The 20,004-nt window shown below is 37.7% G+C and overlaps 1 protein-coding gene across 3 annotated transcripts in view; it reads right to left on the reverse strand.

The window, feature by feature from the left end:
• The window catches only part of LOC139960985 (uncharacterized), a 91,368-nt gene that overhangs the window by 54,129 nt on the left and 17,235 nt on the right, over positions 1-20,004 (reverse strand). For all 3 annotated transcript variants that reach the window (XM_071959732.1, XM_071959735.1, XM_071959733.1), the window contains exon 2: positions 15,437-15,544. In XM_071959732.1, coding sequence (XP_071815833.1) covers positions 15,437-15,544 — 108 coding nt within the window. The remainder of the gene's footprint in view (positions 1-15,436; positions 15,545-20,004) is intronic.

Consider the following 20,004-nt stretch of genomic DNA (forward strand, 5'->3'; position numbering starts at 1 on the left):
TTAAAGTTTGAGAAATTTTAATACAAACAGAAGCATAGCCATGATCTTATGAGTAATATTCCATATATTCATTAGTTATCTTCAGAAATATTTGACCATACATAACATGTAGCTGAGATCTACTCACATAATAACTGAAAGAAATCTCAAAATGAAATATTATGCAATCCCCCCTATCCAGGAACGTCGACATAACATTTAATTGGTAAGAGCTAGTCTTTTTTATTGCAGCTATTGCGAGGCAGAGACATGATTGCAATATTTACTATATTTTTACAATTTTTGGTGATCTAGATAGAGCTATTTGTGAAGGAGGTTAATCTCTGAAAGATGTTGAAATATTTATCTGGAGTATTGAAATTAATTTCAGATCAAGATTCTGTCATATCGACCTAGGGTAATCAATATGTCTGCATCAGTTACAGAAGTAAAATGTTCCTTGCATGGATAAGGTTTCTCTTCAATTGGTTATTTTATCCATCTCAATCCCCCATGGAGATTGCAGATTCTTAATTCATCACCTCCATAAAAGATTGATCTTTGTGGTCGGGTGTATGTGTACAGGAGTAATTTACACCAGGTATGATAATTAGCACATGAAAGGTATACTACCATACAGTGACTTGAAGACGGTTTAACATTTTTAAGTAGAAACAAGATGTTACTATGAATGATATTATATATACATTTCTTGCGCCATGGTTTGGCTATACGGTACCATCCAATCAGCAGTTTGCCAAGATACGCTGCAGATCTATCTTGATTTCTAAACCACGTCAGGGTTTCCCTTGGTATTTCTCTTGTGAGAGGATGCAACTGGTTTGTGACATTGGAGGGCATGAGCATAACTTGGGGGGGGGGGTGGGTGGGGGTCTTGGGGTATGGTGGCCTAGAAAGTTTGTCAAACATTCTAATGTCATCCGAACAGTAAATGAGAAAAAATGCGATGTTAAATATAGACAGAAGAAGAAATATATATTTTTTTATTATGTCAGATGATGGCATGGGTTAAAAGTTGGATTGCAATCATTGCATCTGTTATTCCTTCTCTGAAACAGTGAGGTGGCGATGTTGGTAATATTTTTGGGAGGCAGTCGCAATAACAGAGAGACGGCTACCTCACTAAATAAATACCAGAAGAAACCCTGCAATTTATCATCTCCACCTGACATTTAATTTGAACTTGAACTTGATGGAAGAGATAGAAGCTAACTCGGATATCAAAACAACGGATGAGACACTACAAACATCATCAATGTTCAACTCTGTTCATCTCGACAGAATTATAATTCATCCAGTGACTGGGATATCATATTCCTGGCTCACCAGTTCACATGATGCCCATTAATAGTTACTCAATCAGGACTTGATCCTGCCTCAATAGCAGCAGAACTTTGTTACAAAGTTATATTGCATTACACATGCTGTACAGCATATCTTGATGTACACACTCGATACATGTAAATAAAGTGGTCACCTTTGACCCCAGGTATACACCTTTGATTTGGTGGGGGAGGGGGAGGGAGGGGGAGGGAGAATGGTTAAAGTCAGTACAATTGTGATTCATCTCTCTCTCTGTTTCTATCCTTGGACTCTTGTTGTCCAGATTTCAAGGTTGAAGTCTCCAAGTTTTAATAACTTCAATTAAAATCAAATTTTATGGTTTACATTAGAAATTTGATTCAAGAAATCCATGTAACCTTGGCTCTATTGGATAACCAGGCTAGGTACAGTATTCAGAATATCACCATTTTTTATCTACGCCTAAAATTTGAATTTCATTTATAAAATACAGACCTGTGACATTGCATTATCTCCCTACAAATCATTTCTCACAATATTTAAATATTTAAAAAAAAAAGAGTTCTACCTTGACTCCTAATAGACATAAATATCAGGTATCCCTTGGGTTGCAGCATTTCAGTTCAATTTGTCATTTAACCTAGCCATCATCCCCAGGGATACATTCCCTGTGCTATCTTTCCTGAGTAAACTGCCTTTACCTGAATACCATCAGGTTTACATTTCCTAATTGTTACGGACAGGATACTGGTACCAAATGAATATTTGTTTCTTTTGTGATTTTTATGGAGGAGGATGGATGGATTCTTTAAAATTGATACTGCAGAGTCTGAATTATGATAAGAGCAATTTAATTGATATGACTGGAGAAAAATTGTAAAAAAATTGTAAAATCAGATGAACAACTGGGAAAGAGATACAACTAGAAAGCTAAATAAAAAGAGTTAGCTTATCAGGGCACACAACGATACAACTAGATAGCTAATTAAATGGAGTTAGTACGCTAACAATCAGAGTACTAATCAGAGATAAAGGAAGGAGGAGGGTGGGCAGGGGATGGGGGGGGGTGGAGGTAAGGGAATGCACTTTACACAGCTAGTGCACTGTTCCTTCTTTGCCTGAAAAGAAAAGTGACTTTTGCCAAATACAGTAGTAAAATAATGACAATCAGAAGGGTCGCAGATAAATTGAGAAAATGTGTATATTTTACATTAACAGTAACAAAACCAATGGTCTGAAGTGCCTCTAGTATCTTGAGTTAAGAGTATGTGAAGCTGCTTTCGAATAAAAAGTTAAAGTTGTTCGAACAATATCATAAGACCATAAACTAACCCAACAAACCCCCCCCCCCCGACTTTCTTGTTTGGGGTAGGAGTAGGAGATGTGAATTAAAACATTCTTTGTTTGTTTACCAGACAATTAAGGGATGGTAGAGACAGGTCTATACCCAGAAGCACCTCTAGGCAGATGTACGTCCTGCATGGGGAGTAGTAAAAGGGGATAGAGGGTGTTCGCCTCTTCTTTGAGAATTTTTTTTTATTAAGAAGGCTTACTGTAGATTCAACATGGTGCTCTCTTAATATCATTTTAAATAGACATTGTCTAGTACAAGATTCCTTTTGTAGTGTGTGTTATTAAATGTAAGCCATTCAGAAGATTGTCTGACCATTGTTTTCCCCCCACCCCACCCCAGCCCTGGGTAGAGAAGATGGGAAATTTCCAAGTTTAATCAAATTTGGCAAGTCTCAGCAGTGATCAATATTTATATTGTTCAGACTTACTGTACCAGTGCAAGGTATTCTAACCATACACAGAAATAGCTCTTCATCACCTGTACAACTATTTATATCAATAGAGCTGTCATATTTCAAGAGAATTATTCTTAAAAATATGGATTAGTGCACCTGTCTCCACCTAGCAGCCTGTACATGACTTTTGTTTTCTTTCATATAAAACCATGTATGTTATATATTCCATTATACCAGCATGCACTACTTGGACTCTTTTATGCTGCTGTACCCCAGTAGCATAGTAATGTGTGGTGAATGATTAATGCAGCTTGGTAAACATGAGAATCATTAAATCACAACATTCATGATAATTAGACTCCCTCCCTTCAATGTACACAGTATGTTAAAGGGGTGACCTTCAGTTTATATCAATAATGATTTCCTGGTATTACATCAATTAACTTCTTGTCAAACTTTATGGTAAGCAGCCACACTTTCATGTCGGCCGCGATCCAGTTTACAGTTTAGCTCATTTTGGATCGTTTTGCTATGACCATTTCAGATGGGAAACGGTGGATTAATTTCTCATGGATCTAAAACCCTCCCTACCTTAGCTCATCTGGACTGGAACCCAACCCCCCAGATGCTAGGTATCATGCTTCTAACCGCTAGATCTAAAACTTTTTAAAATATTTTGTGATAAAGTTTCTAGCTCATTTGAAAACTTTTATCAAAGCAAGGATCCCCTTTAACACACAAACAGCTGTATGTAGACGTTATTGCTAATGCTTAGTGTACAGACGACCTTTCATATTCAGCCAGTGAATTAATTTGTGTTAGTGGAACAATGAACTTCATAGCAATAATGAGAGCAAGGATGTGTTTGACGTTCTGTTATGACTCTTTTGAGTCCAACATCATCCAGTTACTAACTAATGGCAATCTATTTATCTTTGGCCAAAAAGCAAAATTTAGAAAATACTGCAGAATCAAAACTGTTGACAAATTTTACACATGTATAATTTGAAAGCAGAAACATGAAATTAAATTTTCATATCTGGACAGCTTTATTACCTCAAGGAGTTTTTTTTATGACCAGTACACCACACAAGGTGAGAAACCGCCTATTCGCGATACTGTGAAATAGGCGGTTCGAACGAAGTAGTTTCGCGGAACTACTACCTGAGAAAATAATGTTACGCTAATAAAAAATGAACACATGGGCGTGAGTTGCACACTAAAAACAGCCCCCAAACTCCCTTCCCTATAAGAAAAGGATACTTATCAGGCTGTAATAGGCTGTTGAAACGCTTAGAAATCCAATAGGATGTAAAGAAGGTAATAATCCAATATAATCCGGTCAGTTTTCGAAAGATTTGAATCCACTACGAAAACGCATGAGTAAACACTTTGGATGGTAGAATGAGAAGGAAGGGCATTGACCGGATAGGACTGGTCACTGAGGGTGCACAGTGTTAAAATATTACCAGGGCATACTAGACACGGTAGAATGAGGTGCTAAGGTTGTGAGGAGACAGGTAAGCAGGGAACGAAGTAAATACAGTTAAACTACAATTCTCATGAACACAGAAAGAAGTTACTAGCACAATTTCCATCATATATTTGTATGAAATCCTTGCTTTTATTTCGCCAATTTTTGGAAAGTTGTCTTCTACTATTGCAGTGCTTACAGCATCATGAATATTCACGTTTGAGAAAGCAGCAGCCAATCGGTGAAAGCAGGGATACACAACATGTCTGGCCATCTCTATTCCAAACAGCTTCAGAAATTATCACTTTTATCCTTGTTGTGGAGTGACTAAGCCTCAAACTTCAGTTTATATAAGTTTATTTACATTTCAATTTAAGTTACCAGTAACAAACATATACTATGATGATTCAGTGTTAACTTCTTTATAGGTAGGATGTATATATACATCCTACTGTACCTTGCTGTAGAATTAATGGCAGCTGCGAACTGATGAAGATGTGATTATAAATAGTCCTCTGTAGCTAACTCAACCAGAAGCATAAACATAGAGCTAAGCACAAGCCCACACATAATTCAAATATATAAACAAAATCCTTTACCTCTGATAACTTAAAGCACTTAAAACAATAATTTTGAAGCCAGAGATCTCCTTGACTTATTAGTTAAAGTGACACATCAGTTGAGGATAATATGCAGGCTCTTATGTACTGATGCGATTGGGGTGATGGTAGACAATCTGAATGGGTTTCCAGATTATATAGGGCCAATGCTTTAATAAACTAAGGCTTTATCAATCTATGCTCTTAAATCTGGTCTAGAGTACAGTGATTGTGTGAAGACAGGTAAGTGAAGCGTGAAGTAAATCTAGTATTTTAGCTAACTTACAGTTATATCCCTTTCATCAGTTTCCAGACATCTAAACTAAGTTTGAAGATGGTTAATTTATTGAAAATGGTTAAGATGTCAAGTTAAAGTATCTGCCATTTTGATCAACAATTTCACCAAAACCAGTCGACATGTTGGCAATTGATCAAGCTATATTAAAGACACACTCCTAGGTTTTGTTTTCTCCAACAAACTAAATTTAAAGACCGACTGATTTAAATGACTTAAACTTTGACTTGATTCTCAACATTTCATTGCCCAAATACTGTTGCATATAAATAAACAGAAGTATAATCACATGCAAAAGCAAATTGACAATCTAAACGCAATTATTTATTTGTAGTCAATTCTATAAATTCAAATATATTTTAAACCTGTATTTCACTTTTTGAAATGTGACTCTATTATTCAAGGCGACAAATCTCGTTTTCAAAACCAGGATGTTAGTGTCAAAGAAATTTATCACATGCTGCTTTAAGCATCTTGTCAGTCTAATAGTACTTGTCTTGTCAAGAGTCAACGTCTGTCTATATAATGAACTGTTCCTTTAAGAGCTAGGTGAGAGTGTATGAGTCATCAGCTCCTCTTCCACCTCCTCATCCCGGACTCTAGAAATCAATTTGCTCGGTTAACAAGACTCTTCAAGATTGCCAGGGAGATCGACATGGCAACCCTTCAAATCTAGTGAAACATTCCATTCATAACTTCACAGGCCAATCAGGTCGTTCTCTGTACCTGGACTTGTTTTACAGTAGTTCCGGGAGCGCATAACATCATACACCTATATATCTAGAGTATTTCAACCTTCCAAAGACCGGATTGGATCGGTGATTAATGTCCTGTCTAGTTTGTATCTGATACTGTAAAGCTCCAGGAGTTCAATTTTTATTCACAAAGTCAAACTTACACTTAGTTAATACCATGCATGCAGGAGTTTCCTAAAATCAGACAAACGTTGAATCCTTGGATTGCATTAAGACTGATTTTGGCTACAAAATGTATGCAGTTGTAAGTTAAAACCATGGCAATGCCTGATAAAAATGCAATGAAAACACTGGTCATGTGATGTTTTCTCAATTTTTCTGTTGTTTGTATCAAGCATTGCTACATAAATTTGTAAGTTCCTACAAGGACTAACTATGCCATATATTTTGGAGATGATACCAAACTATTGGACCAAATATAGTTACAATCATCTTAGACTGGCTTATAAATTTCTCCATTTACCTTTAGTCATTATTAAATACTGCAACAGATGGATGATGATGATAGTTAAGATGGTCTCTACCTCTGAGCCACATCTCCCCCCCCCCCATCCTCCTCCTACGCCTCCTCCTCATCCTACAGAACTGCTTCTAGCCATCTCCTAATATAATAACCCTGGTCGGTCTAAATTGAAATAACTACAACTCAGTCACTCATTACAATCATAATCACTGAGCAGTCACATCATAAAGCTGAGTGTAAAGGTTTGTTGCCAGAGTTCGACGCAATTAATTAAAAACCTCCGCTTGCTTTTCCTACATATAAGCTTCTGTAGTATAGGACTGTGTGTATGTATCACAAATGTACAGTGTTTATGAAAGCTAATATTTATATGGGAAATCTAGCTGAACTTTGACATGAGGTGTACATATACATTTATAACAAAAGGAGCACTTTAACAAGATGAGATAGATCAAGTGTACATCATGTACAAAAAAAATTCTATTTAAATTAGTCTCCAATAATTAAGTCAATTTAGACAGCATTTGTCTGGTCAAAGACAGAGCAAATACTGACAAAATATAAAGATAAACATTTAATAATTTTCAAGCACTTCTTGATTATCTGAAGTAGAAAACTTGATGACCAGGCAATTACAAAAGATCAGAGTCACGATGTTCAAAAACAAGTTGAGCAATAACATGAGAATTTAATTTAAGAATATAAAACTATATAAATATGGAAGATAGACCATGGAGAATACATTGGTTGCTTTTGAATTTTTACTGTTTTAACTGGTCAATCTCATTATTAGTTGAATAAATCATCACTGTGGTGAAATAAGGATGACCATTTTCTACTCAATCTAGCATATTCCAGACAACACTGATCTCCCATTACTGATCAAGATAATGTCAAGGGCTCTTATTTCCAGTTGTACCGAGGAGACAGCATTCTTACAAAACCGTTAGTCCATCTTTAGAGGCCGACAGAATAAGATCTCCATCAGCTGGCTAATGGACTGTGGATGTGACAATCCTAATATATACCACCTCCAAGTCCTGTAAGCACAGCTGTTTAGGCTGTGTATGCTTGTTGTGATCACATTAACAGCAGGCCATGACCAGCCTACTGTTACACTGTGTAATTACACATGTCTGTTAAACTATCAAGTCATTAAATACAAACCTACTCCCTGGTAGACCTGCATGCATGCCTAATCATGATATATGTCATATATTCATCCACTGGGTATATAAACTCTTGTGTCGTCAGTCCGCTGATGGTGAAATTGGTTGGGGTATATGATTAATGCAATAACAAAGTTAATACACAAGACAGTCATTCAAACACACACATACCTTGTACCAGGGTAAGCCTGAAAGGCCTAGCTGAATTTCCAGTGGACATGTTTGCTACTGTAGTATACTGGGCATATTTCCTCTATCAATCTTTGGTGGAGTGCACGGACAACCCTGAGCACTTCTTATATGTAAGGGTACTTCGCAATGAAAAGAAAAAGTCAGGAAGCACAACTGTTTGCTACTTATATTTTGCTTTTACCTATTTTATATTTTTAGAAATTTGGATTTTTTTTCTCTATTTTCACTTTTGTTCTTGTTTTTTTGTTACTTGTGTAGTGAATTCCTAAATTTCTTTTCTTGTTCACAAACATTCTTTTTATCCTTATCAGAGAGATGGTGAAAATATCACTATAATGGCAACGATGATGTTGTCAGTATGATAAAAAGGAATAGAATAGAATAGAAGAAGCTCTATAACTCTCAATATTGTGTTATCACTACTACTTCTTCCCAAGATGAGGAAATTTACGTCAATTCCTGTTAAATCTATAGTGAAGACAAGGCTAAATGACAGCTTCTTCCGCCATTTCAAGTTAAGAGAGGCAAAGTCAATCAAAGTCAAGGCTAATACTTATTGGAGTGAATTGGGAAGCAGGCTGTAAAGCATCATAGCTGACAGATGGAAGGAAATGAATCTAACATAACAAAAATAATGATCCTCACCTGGTTAAAAAAAAAAAAAAATATCCAATATCCCTCAAGCATTCAATCTACTCTAGAGGACTTAAGACTTCATAGCATCAGAGAGATATTACTAAATTCAAAACTAATTCAAACATAACAACTGCTAGTCCAACTGGAAAGTGCTAAGATATCTAGACTTAAAGAGAGGATTAAACTTCCTTTAAACTTTGACATCATGAGGTGTAATCAATCGCTGATTGCCATTTTCATCCTTCACTAAACAGAATGAGTCACCTTCAAACACAAGTCATCTTTCGGTAAAATTCTGCTGCAACGTTGCCTTGGGTGAAAATATTGCATACATACTACCAAACACGCAAACACGTTTTATGATGAATGACTAAGGCTGAGCACAGCGCCATCAAACATCTAACAGACTATCCCCGAAAAAAAGTTAATCGACCATTTAATTAAATCACGTTAAATTAAAATTGGCAAACTTAATCAACAGGAAAAACAAACCAATAGATAGGATTGGATGCTAATTAAACTCTCATCCCAAAGCACCTTATTTTGATAAGTTTCATATGAAGCAAAAAAAAAACAAAACTGAAATATGAAAAATTCTATAAAATTGTTCAGGCCACACAATGTTCATATGGTGCAAAAATCTAGTAAGTTTAGTTTAATCAATGGAGTTTCCATTCTGAACTTGCACATACTTGCCGTGCAGTAGATGGTAAACTTGCTAAAAGTTGCAAAGTCCTCGCTCACATTACTGTATTTTGTGCCACAATATACCAGCGGTTCCCTTTATATATGATTAATTCATTCAGTGATTTCAGTCCTTTCCAACTTCCAACCAAACTTTGAACAATTGAGATAATTAGTTCTAACGGATCGACTCAAAGAATAGTAAAGCACTTCAACATGGTATGCTGTGATTAATAAATACAGTAAGTGTGTAACATCTGTATTTTAAAAGTTTTCAGTTTCTGCTGCAGTTTTGATCCTAAACTGCAACATAATCCTTTTCACTACAATCGTGTACACTCTTAATAGACTGTATTGACCTAAATATATCAGAAATGAACTGCAGCCGTCGGCCAAAGCAAAGTTCACACATGTACTTGAGATTCATGACACAACTGCAAAGCACTGACTAATCCTACCCCGCAGGTCCACTTACCCTCCTTTACCCTGACGACACAAAATTAACAATTTCATAATCGCACCCATTGGCTGTAACCGAGACAACCTTTTTCGCACTTTTGTGGATCTACCATCGGAGGGACCATTAAACTCCTTGAAAATTAAGATGGCCACTTCAAACATACAAGTGTCGGCCGATTGATTTTATCTCTCGCTGCGATCTACTTAGCCTCCAATCAAATCAAGAGGACACCACACCGCTGCCACCACTTACCTTATTTCCACCGGGGTAACACGATAGCGATGAGTAATCTACGGTAAAATTAGGGATGACCAGGACGAGAGAGAGAGCAAAATTGATTAAAGCAGACCTCTCATCTTTGACAGAGAATACAGAAAGGTTTGTCACAAACATTTACAAGCATCCTGAGATGTGTACTTTTGATAGCAAAAGACTGTTAATGTAAAAAAAAAAGAGTTTGTTGACTTGCACATCAACAAATAAGTAGAGTGATGGCATGGAAAATGGAAATGCTGAGCTTTTAACAAAAGAAAGAGAATATAATATTCCTAATAGTAATGGTCAGTTCTATTAGCAGTACATATTGGGTTCCCTATATATAGGTCACTCAGGTTAGTACTAAAAGTACTATGGACTATCCCACAGACAGAGTGCATTTCACCAAAGTTGTATTTCTAGGGAAGGGGAGAGGGGGGTTATATTTCACTTAAATTTAGTTTAATAAACAAAGAATCCAGGGAGCTATGAACATGTCACCTGTTGGAGTGTTGGGTATCTGGATAGGATTGTTTTGTTAGAACTTTGTTTCTCTTTCAATTGTTTCCTGAGTGTTTCAGTGGCATCTTAAGCTATGTACATCAAGCATTAGGTATGAGATGGTTGGATACAGGAGGGAATTACTGAGAGGCAACAGTGGCTCACAGACTAGATCTGTACCAGCTATGTATATCAAGTATTAGGTGTGAGATGGTTGGATACAGTAGGGAAGGACTGAGGGGCAACTGTGGCTCACAGACCAGATCTGTACCATGCAGCCATTTCTCATGTTTTTTTTTAAATTTCTTTAAATTCACTTAGAATAAACCCCAGTGGATACTACATTAAGCTCCAATATGTTACCAAATGGTCTCAATACCGCCCCCCCCTCCCCCTCCCTCAATAGTGATGTGATTTAGAATAGCAAGTCCATTGCATGGTACTGTATGTACTATGAGGACATCATAGAAACCATCTGGAGGCTAATAAAAATTTAATTTTAATATATTGCTGTATATGATAGGACATAGTCAGCTTTGGTTGCTATAGCTACTGCCTAGATCAGCCAAGTGGGTCCAAGCTGTACATCCTTGCAAAGTTCCAAGTAGACCTTTAATCCCACTAGATCCAGACAAGCAAAAAGAGGAACACTCACTTCATTTGAAACTGGCAGACTACGAACTCACCTCCCTTTTTCTCTAGGAATATGCTCTGAAATCATTTCTGCTCACCAATCTTTCTGGAACATCAGCATTTAGATGAAATTAGTGTCACTTAATCCTTGGTAATTGACATAGAGCACTGACCTTTGACACTCCCACTCTGGGAATGTACTAATAAAAGACCAATTACTGTAGCTTTTACTTGCAACCCAAGGTGAAGGACTGAAACAGATCTGATTTACGTGAAACAAGTTCACCATGTCAGCTTTCTCAACAGAATCACTTTTTTCCCCCTCAGTTGTCATCACCATCATAAATTTACATAGACTTGGAGGACTCAGTCCTTGTTAAGGTAACCTAAGAGATGCGTTGTTTGATACAGGTATTGCAAACAACATACACAATCAATGTTGAGTGTTGCAGTATGACAGACAGCTCACTAAATACCCTGCAACCACCCACAATGTACTGTACAACAGCTAGGAACCTAACTGAACACTCTGTGTACAGTACCACTGAACACTGCCATGCAGGATTCATTCTGTGAGCTTAGAACAATCACAACATACACAATCAATGTTGAGTGTTGCAGTATGACAGACAGATCACTGAATACCCTGCAACCACCCACAATGTACTGTATGTACAACAGCTAGGAACCTAACTGGACACTGTGTACAGTACCACTGAACACTGCCATGCAGGATTCATTCTGTGAGCTTAGAACAAGCACAACATACACAATCAATGTTGAGTGTTGCAATATGACAGACAGCTCACTAAATACCCTGCAACCACCCACAATGTACTGTATGTACAACAGCTAGGAACCTAACTGAACACTCTGTGTACAGTACCACTGAACACTGCCATGCAGGATTCATTCTGTGAGCTTAGAACAAGCACAACATACACAATCAATGTTGAGTGTTGCAGTATGACAGACAGCTCACTAAATACCCTGCAACCACCCACAATGTACTGTATGTACAACAGCTAGGAACCTAACTGAACACTGTGTACAGTACCACTGAACACTGCCATGCAGGATTCATTCTGTGAGCTTAGAACAAGCACAACATACACAATCAATGTTGAGTGTTGCAGTATGACAGACAGCTCACTGAATACCCTGCAACGACCCACAATGTACTGTATGTACAACAGCTAGGAACCTAACTGAACACTCTGTGTACAGTACCACTGAACACTGCCATGCAGGATTCATTCTGTGAGCTTAGAACAAGCACAACATACACAATCAATGTTGAGTGTTGCAGTATGACAGACAGCTCACTGAATACCCTGCAACCACCCACAATGTACTGTACAACAGCTAGGAACCTAACTGAACACTGTGTACAGTACAGTATCAATGATAGATGTCACAGTGTGACAGATACAGTAGCTCACTGAACACTGCCATGCAGGATTTACTCATTTGGAGTGATAGCTCAGTGGTTAACACCGGTGCCTTTCAATCATAAGGTCCCCGGTTCGAGTCATTCCCAGATTAATGTATGTCGTCCAGTTACAGAGTTGTTGACAATTAACAATTAACAATCATGGACGTTAAATATGAATGTAAGAGACTGACTTCGGTCAGCTTGCGGCTTTGATAAGCCAATAAGGCTTCTTCGCGAGTTCCTGCTTGCAGGAGGATCTAATATACATACTCTGTGAGCTTAGAACAATCACAACATACACAATCAATGTTGAGTGTTGCAGTGTGACAGATACAGCAGCTCACTGAACACTGCAACAAGATTGATTCTGTGACCTTAGAACAATCATAATATACACAATCAATGTTAGGTGTCACTGTGTGACAGATACAGTAGCTCACTGAACACTGCTATGCAGGATTTACTCTGTGAGCTTAGAACAATCACAACTTACATCTGAGCAATTTATAACTGGTAGTGTACCTGACCTGACTAGCCTATGGTATGAAGTATTAAACCTAGTACTAAACTACACTTATCACTCACACCCTTATTACAATCTCACCATCACGAGGGCTTTGTGGTCAAATGGAAAGGCAATCAAACTTGCAATCTAAGGATTGCAGGTCCCCGAGTCCAGGCCAAATAATCACTGTTTCCATTGGCAAGACACTTATTACCACTGCCTCTCTTTACTCCTGAGGTATATAAATGGGGTCCTGCAAGATAACTATGGTTGCAGACCCTTGTTTGCACTGTGCCCTATTGGAAGTCCCCCAGGGCACACATAAATGTGGTGCACTGTAGTTCCCAGGGAGGACTGTTTGAAATGTGCACACTTGGGTGTGTGGGTGTGACAAGTGAACAATGACCAGCTGTTAACTGTTTTAAAGTAGTGTGAGAATGCCTTGTCTTGATGTAAGGCAACTGTTTAAAATCTTCAACTTGTAGTTTGCAACACTTAAACATTCCAAAACTTACTGGTTTGGATATTTACAAGTGATGAGCACACCTGTCTCCCTTTAACCTAACGAGGAGGAGCAAAGTCAATAGACTGTACAGTATTAATGCCTATGATACTAATTGATCACACATAGAAAATTTTTTTTTTTTTCTTCAGAAGTATTAAACTAAGGAGATAATTAGTAAGTTTCTACCCATTAAGACAAACATGTTTCCCATGCAGGCATTTTGATTAATAAAGTATTGCTAATCCTATGCAAGCCCATATGAATAATGATTCAACTGACAAAGTTAATGATTATTTGACATACTCAGTATTGTAGTTTAGTGGGATCCCAGTCCATTAATACATTACTATGGATGTATTCAAGTTCTCTGGTAACATGCTCCTTTAACTCCTCCTTTCACTGGAAGTGCAACATTTGCAGTCATACCTTTATACAATTAATTTCTACCATGATGGGTCTCCCCTGACAGGTTAGTGACCTTAGATAGGGTCATTGGGGGGGGGGGGGGGGTAGTGTAAAAATGTTACCAGTTATTAGGCTAGGTAGATAGGTGTGCGAAGGTAAAGGAGACAAGTGAGTGAGGAGTGACGTAAGTCAGAATGTCTGTGACATTGGTTTCAGATATATAATCCAAACTTAACGTGCATAGTTTGCAGTATACAGGGATGTTTTAGTATTCATATTTGTGTAGCACATTTAAAGGTAGTAAAAGTTGTCTTTTATAAAAAATAAAAAAGTTTCCTGTCTACCAGACCATACGTGTGGCATGATACTAGTTTGCATTTCTATGACACAAAGTTGTTCATTGATATCTAGTCCATCAGAAAGAGTTCATCAAACTTATAACCTCATTCTGAAATGAAAACAGCTCTACTTAAGGTAATAAATAGTTTAATGAGCATACCATGTATATCCATCTTGCTGATGTTGTTAATTTCGGAAGCCATTCAGGTAACTATATAGTCTAACCCTCCATCTGCTGCTATCTAATATGTAAATTATAATAAACTCTTCCTAAATGAAGTAGTGCATAAAGATAACCAAAACACTGGCAGCTGGTAGGGATGTTAGGATGTCAATACTCTATAGTGATGACATTCTAAGGCATGCAGCCTACACATTAGATATATACATGCACTATATATCTACACTTCAGTTCTACAGCCCTGATGCCAATAAATGTAACATTTCCTCTCTACATAGGATACAGGGTTTACCAAGCTTATTAATTAATTATTAAAGTAATAAGCATACTTCAAATTTAAACTCAAATCCTGTTTTGAGAAGCACATGTACAGAGGCTTGGCATTCTTTTGTTGAGGTTATAGCACTATTAATCCAAGCTAGTTTAATGTTTGACACTGCCACTGTTTGTGTACGCCGTAATGACTTATACCAAAACGTTAGGATACAAGCCAAGCATTATTGGTAACTACTTCTTACCAGTTTTCCTCTGTACTTTACTGCAATACTGCTGCAGTATGGTACTGGGACATGTAGGGTTAAACTCTACTGATAATAGAGACCTAGTTCTGTTGACAATGCCATTGGCAGTGTGGCACAGGTGTCTTTTTTTCCCCCCTTCTTCTTCTCCTTCTTCTTTCCTTCATTTCATATCAGTTTATGATTTGATATATATAAAACTGGTGATAAACAATCATTCCTAATTCAAAAGTCAAACTTAAAGTGACAGCCAAACACTTTCAATACCATTCTTGGATGTACCCCCTACAATGCTAAAATTGGCATGGAATGTTGCAAACAGTTTTCTATTTCACCAATGTTTGAAATCTGCTGTACATAGCTGCTGTTGTACCCTACGTACCTTCAGACTAGTGATGACCAGCTCCCGGGCCTCTAGCTCAGCCTCGAGGAGACCCAACAGCTGAAGGAGATCATTCTTGCTGAAGTTTAGGATTGCCATCCTGTGGTCCTGCAAAGAAAATTTATATAGGGTTATATAAAAATTCAAATTTACATATATAAATATTCATGTCATTTAATACAAAATCACCTTATTAACACAGCTAGGCTTAAATGTAAGTGTATATCTGAAAGAAGTTGCATTTCCATGAGCAACAAAATGCATAGTTCCCTTATAGTTCCTTTGCATCATTCACCAAAATTTGGAACTTGAAGACTGTCCAATATTTATGTTTTTAATTTAGACAGATAAAGTTTTTGTTTGAGTATTTTTCTTTAACACTACAAATTGCATTGGGGGGGGGGGGGGCACCTGGGGGCACAATTGTTTTTGGGGGGGACACGTGCCTCCCAGGCCACCCCCTGGCGACTCCATTGCCCGTAAGCCATATAGGGAAGTGCAGAAATTTCCAGTTTGTACGAGGCACCAAGCCAGAATTGAGGGTATATTTACAGTATGCCAGTAGTGTATAAAGTAGTATTGGTAGTTAAATGATTATTGCGTACAGCAGTTAGGTACACAGTTTAATAACTTCATCTGCTAGATCAAGGTTCGAGAGGACACTCGTAAATCTCAACCAAATGCCCAAGCAGCGCAAACAAATATCCACACCGAGGGTTCTATACATGGATGTACCATGAAAGCATCTTTATATTTACATAATTTGTAACCATGCCTCTCAGAATTACGTATAAACAACCATCTTTATACGACCTTATGGCGTGCTTGTGACCTTGTGTGACGTACGCTATCAGCAGACGTCAAATTACCACCTTAGCTTGTAATGAGACGTTTTGTACTAATTTCATTTGAACATGACATCAAGAACACCCTTCAAAATTTAATTAAGCGCGAGGTTGATCAATACTTCCTCACGGAAACTGTATCTTACACAATGAAGGTATATGGTAAAGCACCTGGTGTTTAGTATGTACTGCATATAATACAAACAGGGCTTCAACTGTGAGCTCCAAAGAGACTTGCAACTTACTGTAAACAAATGTCCTTTAAAGATCATCATGCATTATTGTCTCCTAAATTTCATATTTTTTCTTCAAAACAAAAAGCATCCCCACTTTGACTATCCAAATAGTTTCTAAATATCAATGAGTTTTCTGTTAGGAAATAAAATTGCTTTGTGAGTGGCAGTTAACATGCTTATGAGGTTTTATCATTTTAAACACAAAAAATAGAGTTGAACTCTTCGTCTGAACAGATTTAAATTACCGTCACAAGTGAGCATTTTAAAGAAAACCAAGGCATTGCAAAAATACACCCAATTCCAGTTTATACCTTAATACCCCAATATCTAGATAATTTACTTTTTGTAAAAGAGGAATATCATACAAAAAACAGACCTTGTGCTATGATAGGGAAATGAAGAAACCAGCTGTAGAAAGGCTTACATTTCTATCATAGAAGGATATCAGAGGATTATGCAAGGAAACAAACAATTTTTTTATTTTGTAAAATAGTTTTAGTTTTGCCCTGGAGCACTCACAGTCCAACTCCCACACTTGAAAAGAAAAACAAACAAGCAATCAGAAATATGGATAACAATCTTGAACCACTCAGTGAACACCAAACAAGATCTGGAAGATAGCAAAAATCTGAAGGAAAAAACGAAGACTGCAAAGAAAATCTGTCTAGGCACTTTTGGGTGGTAGAATGAGAAGGATGGGCATTGACTGGTAGTAGCTGGTCCTAGAGGGGTTGGGCAAACAGTGCTAAGGTTGTGAGGAGACATGTAAGAGAGAAGGCAAAGTAAATCGCTGAATCCATGGTTACTACTCCAGTGACAGACCCTGAGCCATGACATAGAAATAACCGTTGCGTGTGAGTGTACTAACCGATGCGCGTGAGGGTAATAACTGATGCCCGTGAGTGTACTAACCGATGCGCGTGAGTGTACTAACCGATGCGTGTGAGTGTACTAACCGATGCGTGTGAGTGTACTAACCGATGCGTGTGAGTGTACTAACCAATGAGTGTGAGTGTACTAACCGATGGGTGTGAGTGTACTAACCGATGCGTGTGAGTGTACTAACTGATGCGTGTGAGTTTACTAACCGATGCGTGTGAGTGTACTAAACAATGCATATGAGTGTACTAACCAAAGCTTGTGAGTGAGTGTACTTAGTAATCTAGCCCAGCTTGCAGGGAATTCAGAAATGTACCCTTCAATCCCTTGTCTGCTACAGTAGGTATGTAAGAAGAAGGATTGTTTCGGTGAGGTGGGTAAAAATCGAGTGATAAAATCCTAGAGGTCAAAATCAAAGAAAGCTTTGTTGTGGGCTCTATAGAAGTATTAGAATTAGACTTCATAGTTCCCAGCCCCATTCCACTCCCCCTCCCTCTCCATCCACCCCCAACAAACAAGGAAGAAATAAAGAGAATTTGTAAAAGTTATATTTTGTGAAGACTTTGCCATGATCTGCTAGTACAATACAGACCAGTGCCAAAGTTTTGAAAGTACTTTCCTGAAAATGCTTAACCGTCCTTAATTTATTCTTATTTTGGAGAGTCTAGAGAAACAATAAATCTAAGTGAAGGAAAATAAGAATGGCAATAAAATGCCTTCTGAAATTATGAACATACGGTATGTGTGACCATTATTTGAGTTCTAGCATACCCGAGGACGTTACTTTTGAATAGTACAACATTGAAGACTATACAGGGATGAAGGAGATCAGCCCTGATACCCCCCTCACTAGGTATGTGAGAAGGAAAGGGGGGACCTGAATATCTTGACCAAATATACCTCAAGGTGTCATTTAAGGTTAGGTTAGGTCTATCCACTACACATCAACCATCTTACCACAGACACAACCACCATAGAATATTCATCATTGAGTGGTGTTGACTCTCAATCTCATAGGAACAGTTACTGTTACTGGTTAGTTACCACCATGCAGTACTGATTGTATAGCTTCCATTCAACAACCACAACTGTCTACATTGATCAGTTGATACAAACCAGACAGTTTAGTACATCATAAAACCTTATATCCTTGTCATATATCTCTATGTACAGTAAGAAGACACTGTGCATCTCTAACAGAGCATATACATATACCTATTAAAATACCATAGTTTGACAATGTGTATCTCTAACAGAGCCTGTACCCAATACTTCACCAGAGTTTGATCAATAGGAGCATAAATGGCAGAGGTAAACACAGGTAATGGAGGTGTGTACTGTTTAATCAACAGATCATCTATATCTCATTAATTATGCATATAATGGCATTTGTACATTTATTACAACTGTGGGCAGTTGGATTAAGATCTCCTAACTGTTATACACAAATATATGTACACAACCTATGTTGTGAGTTTATCCTCACAGTACTACCTCTAATGGTTTAAATCATATTAGTCTTATCACAACAGATCTTATATAACTCAAAGATGGTAGTTACTTTTACTGACATACTTTGTATGAATGTCCTAGCTAGCACGCTGTCACAGAATCTATACTAACAAGTCTAACATAAAGCCTAATTTGCATATAAACATGATGGGCTAAAAATCTTATTAACTACACTAATTTACCATGTACTTGCACAAATGTGGGTATAGGGTCTATATTAAAGGCATTGAAGACTCGCCCCAAACCGTGAGCCGCGCTCTGAAAAAGTTAACTTTCTGTTGCTTGCAAATGATGTTTTCTTCTTGTTGCTATAAAATGCAGACAGTAATGAAACGTGATACCTTGTTATCTTTATCTAGACCTGAGATGTCCACGCTGCTATGTACACTGTGTTGTGGGTATTGACCGTAGCTATATGTATTGACTGTACACTAGTGTCTAATTAACAACAGTAGCAAGCTGTGTGTGTATTTTCTGGGATCAATGGTGGTGTCTACCACTTCTGTTACACCTAATTCGAAACTAGGTCAGATTACCGGCATGGGACGTTTCTCTGTGCGTGAGTCTTCACACCCTTTAAACTTCCCAACTCTTGAAAACAGTCTAAATGTGGTAGTTGGCAAGTGAAGATGGTGTGAATTAGTCAACAGTTTCATGGTTGGGAAATATGTCTATACTTGAGGGCAACCTGCTGTTTCTAGATCAATCAATCCATTGGGAATGGAATTGGATCAATTCATACTACAGTAGACATTATCCGTGAAAATCTGTGATAGAAGCTCTACCAAGCTCTTCATCATGTTTTCATACCCGCCCCTTTGCCCACCCTCCTCCCTCCTTCCCTCATTTCTCAAAAGGGAAAGAAACACTTTTCTTGTACTTCTGTCCTCCTTTCCCATCTTACCTTATTATAAACATCGCATGAAGTAGGTTGTTAGACTTCCAATGTTAAGCATGCCTTTTTCATAGATCATTCTCTGTAATCAACAACTTACTGTACTGTACTGTTAGTGTATAAGACACTGTTTGATGCCTGTTAGTCTAGATCATGTAATGTCACCCAACCCTGTAGAACCTTACACCATTTGTGACATGT

The sequence above is a fragment of the Apostichopus japonicus genome, chromosome 20 (assembly GCF_037975245.1).
Source record: "Apostichopus japonicus isolate 1M-3 chromosome 20, ASM3797524v1, whole genome shotgun sequence".
Classification (NCBI taxonomy): domain Eukaryota; kingdom Metazoa; phylum Echinodermata; class Holothuroidea; order Aspidochirotida; family Stichopodidae; genus Apostichopus; species Apostichopus japonicus.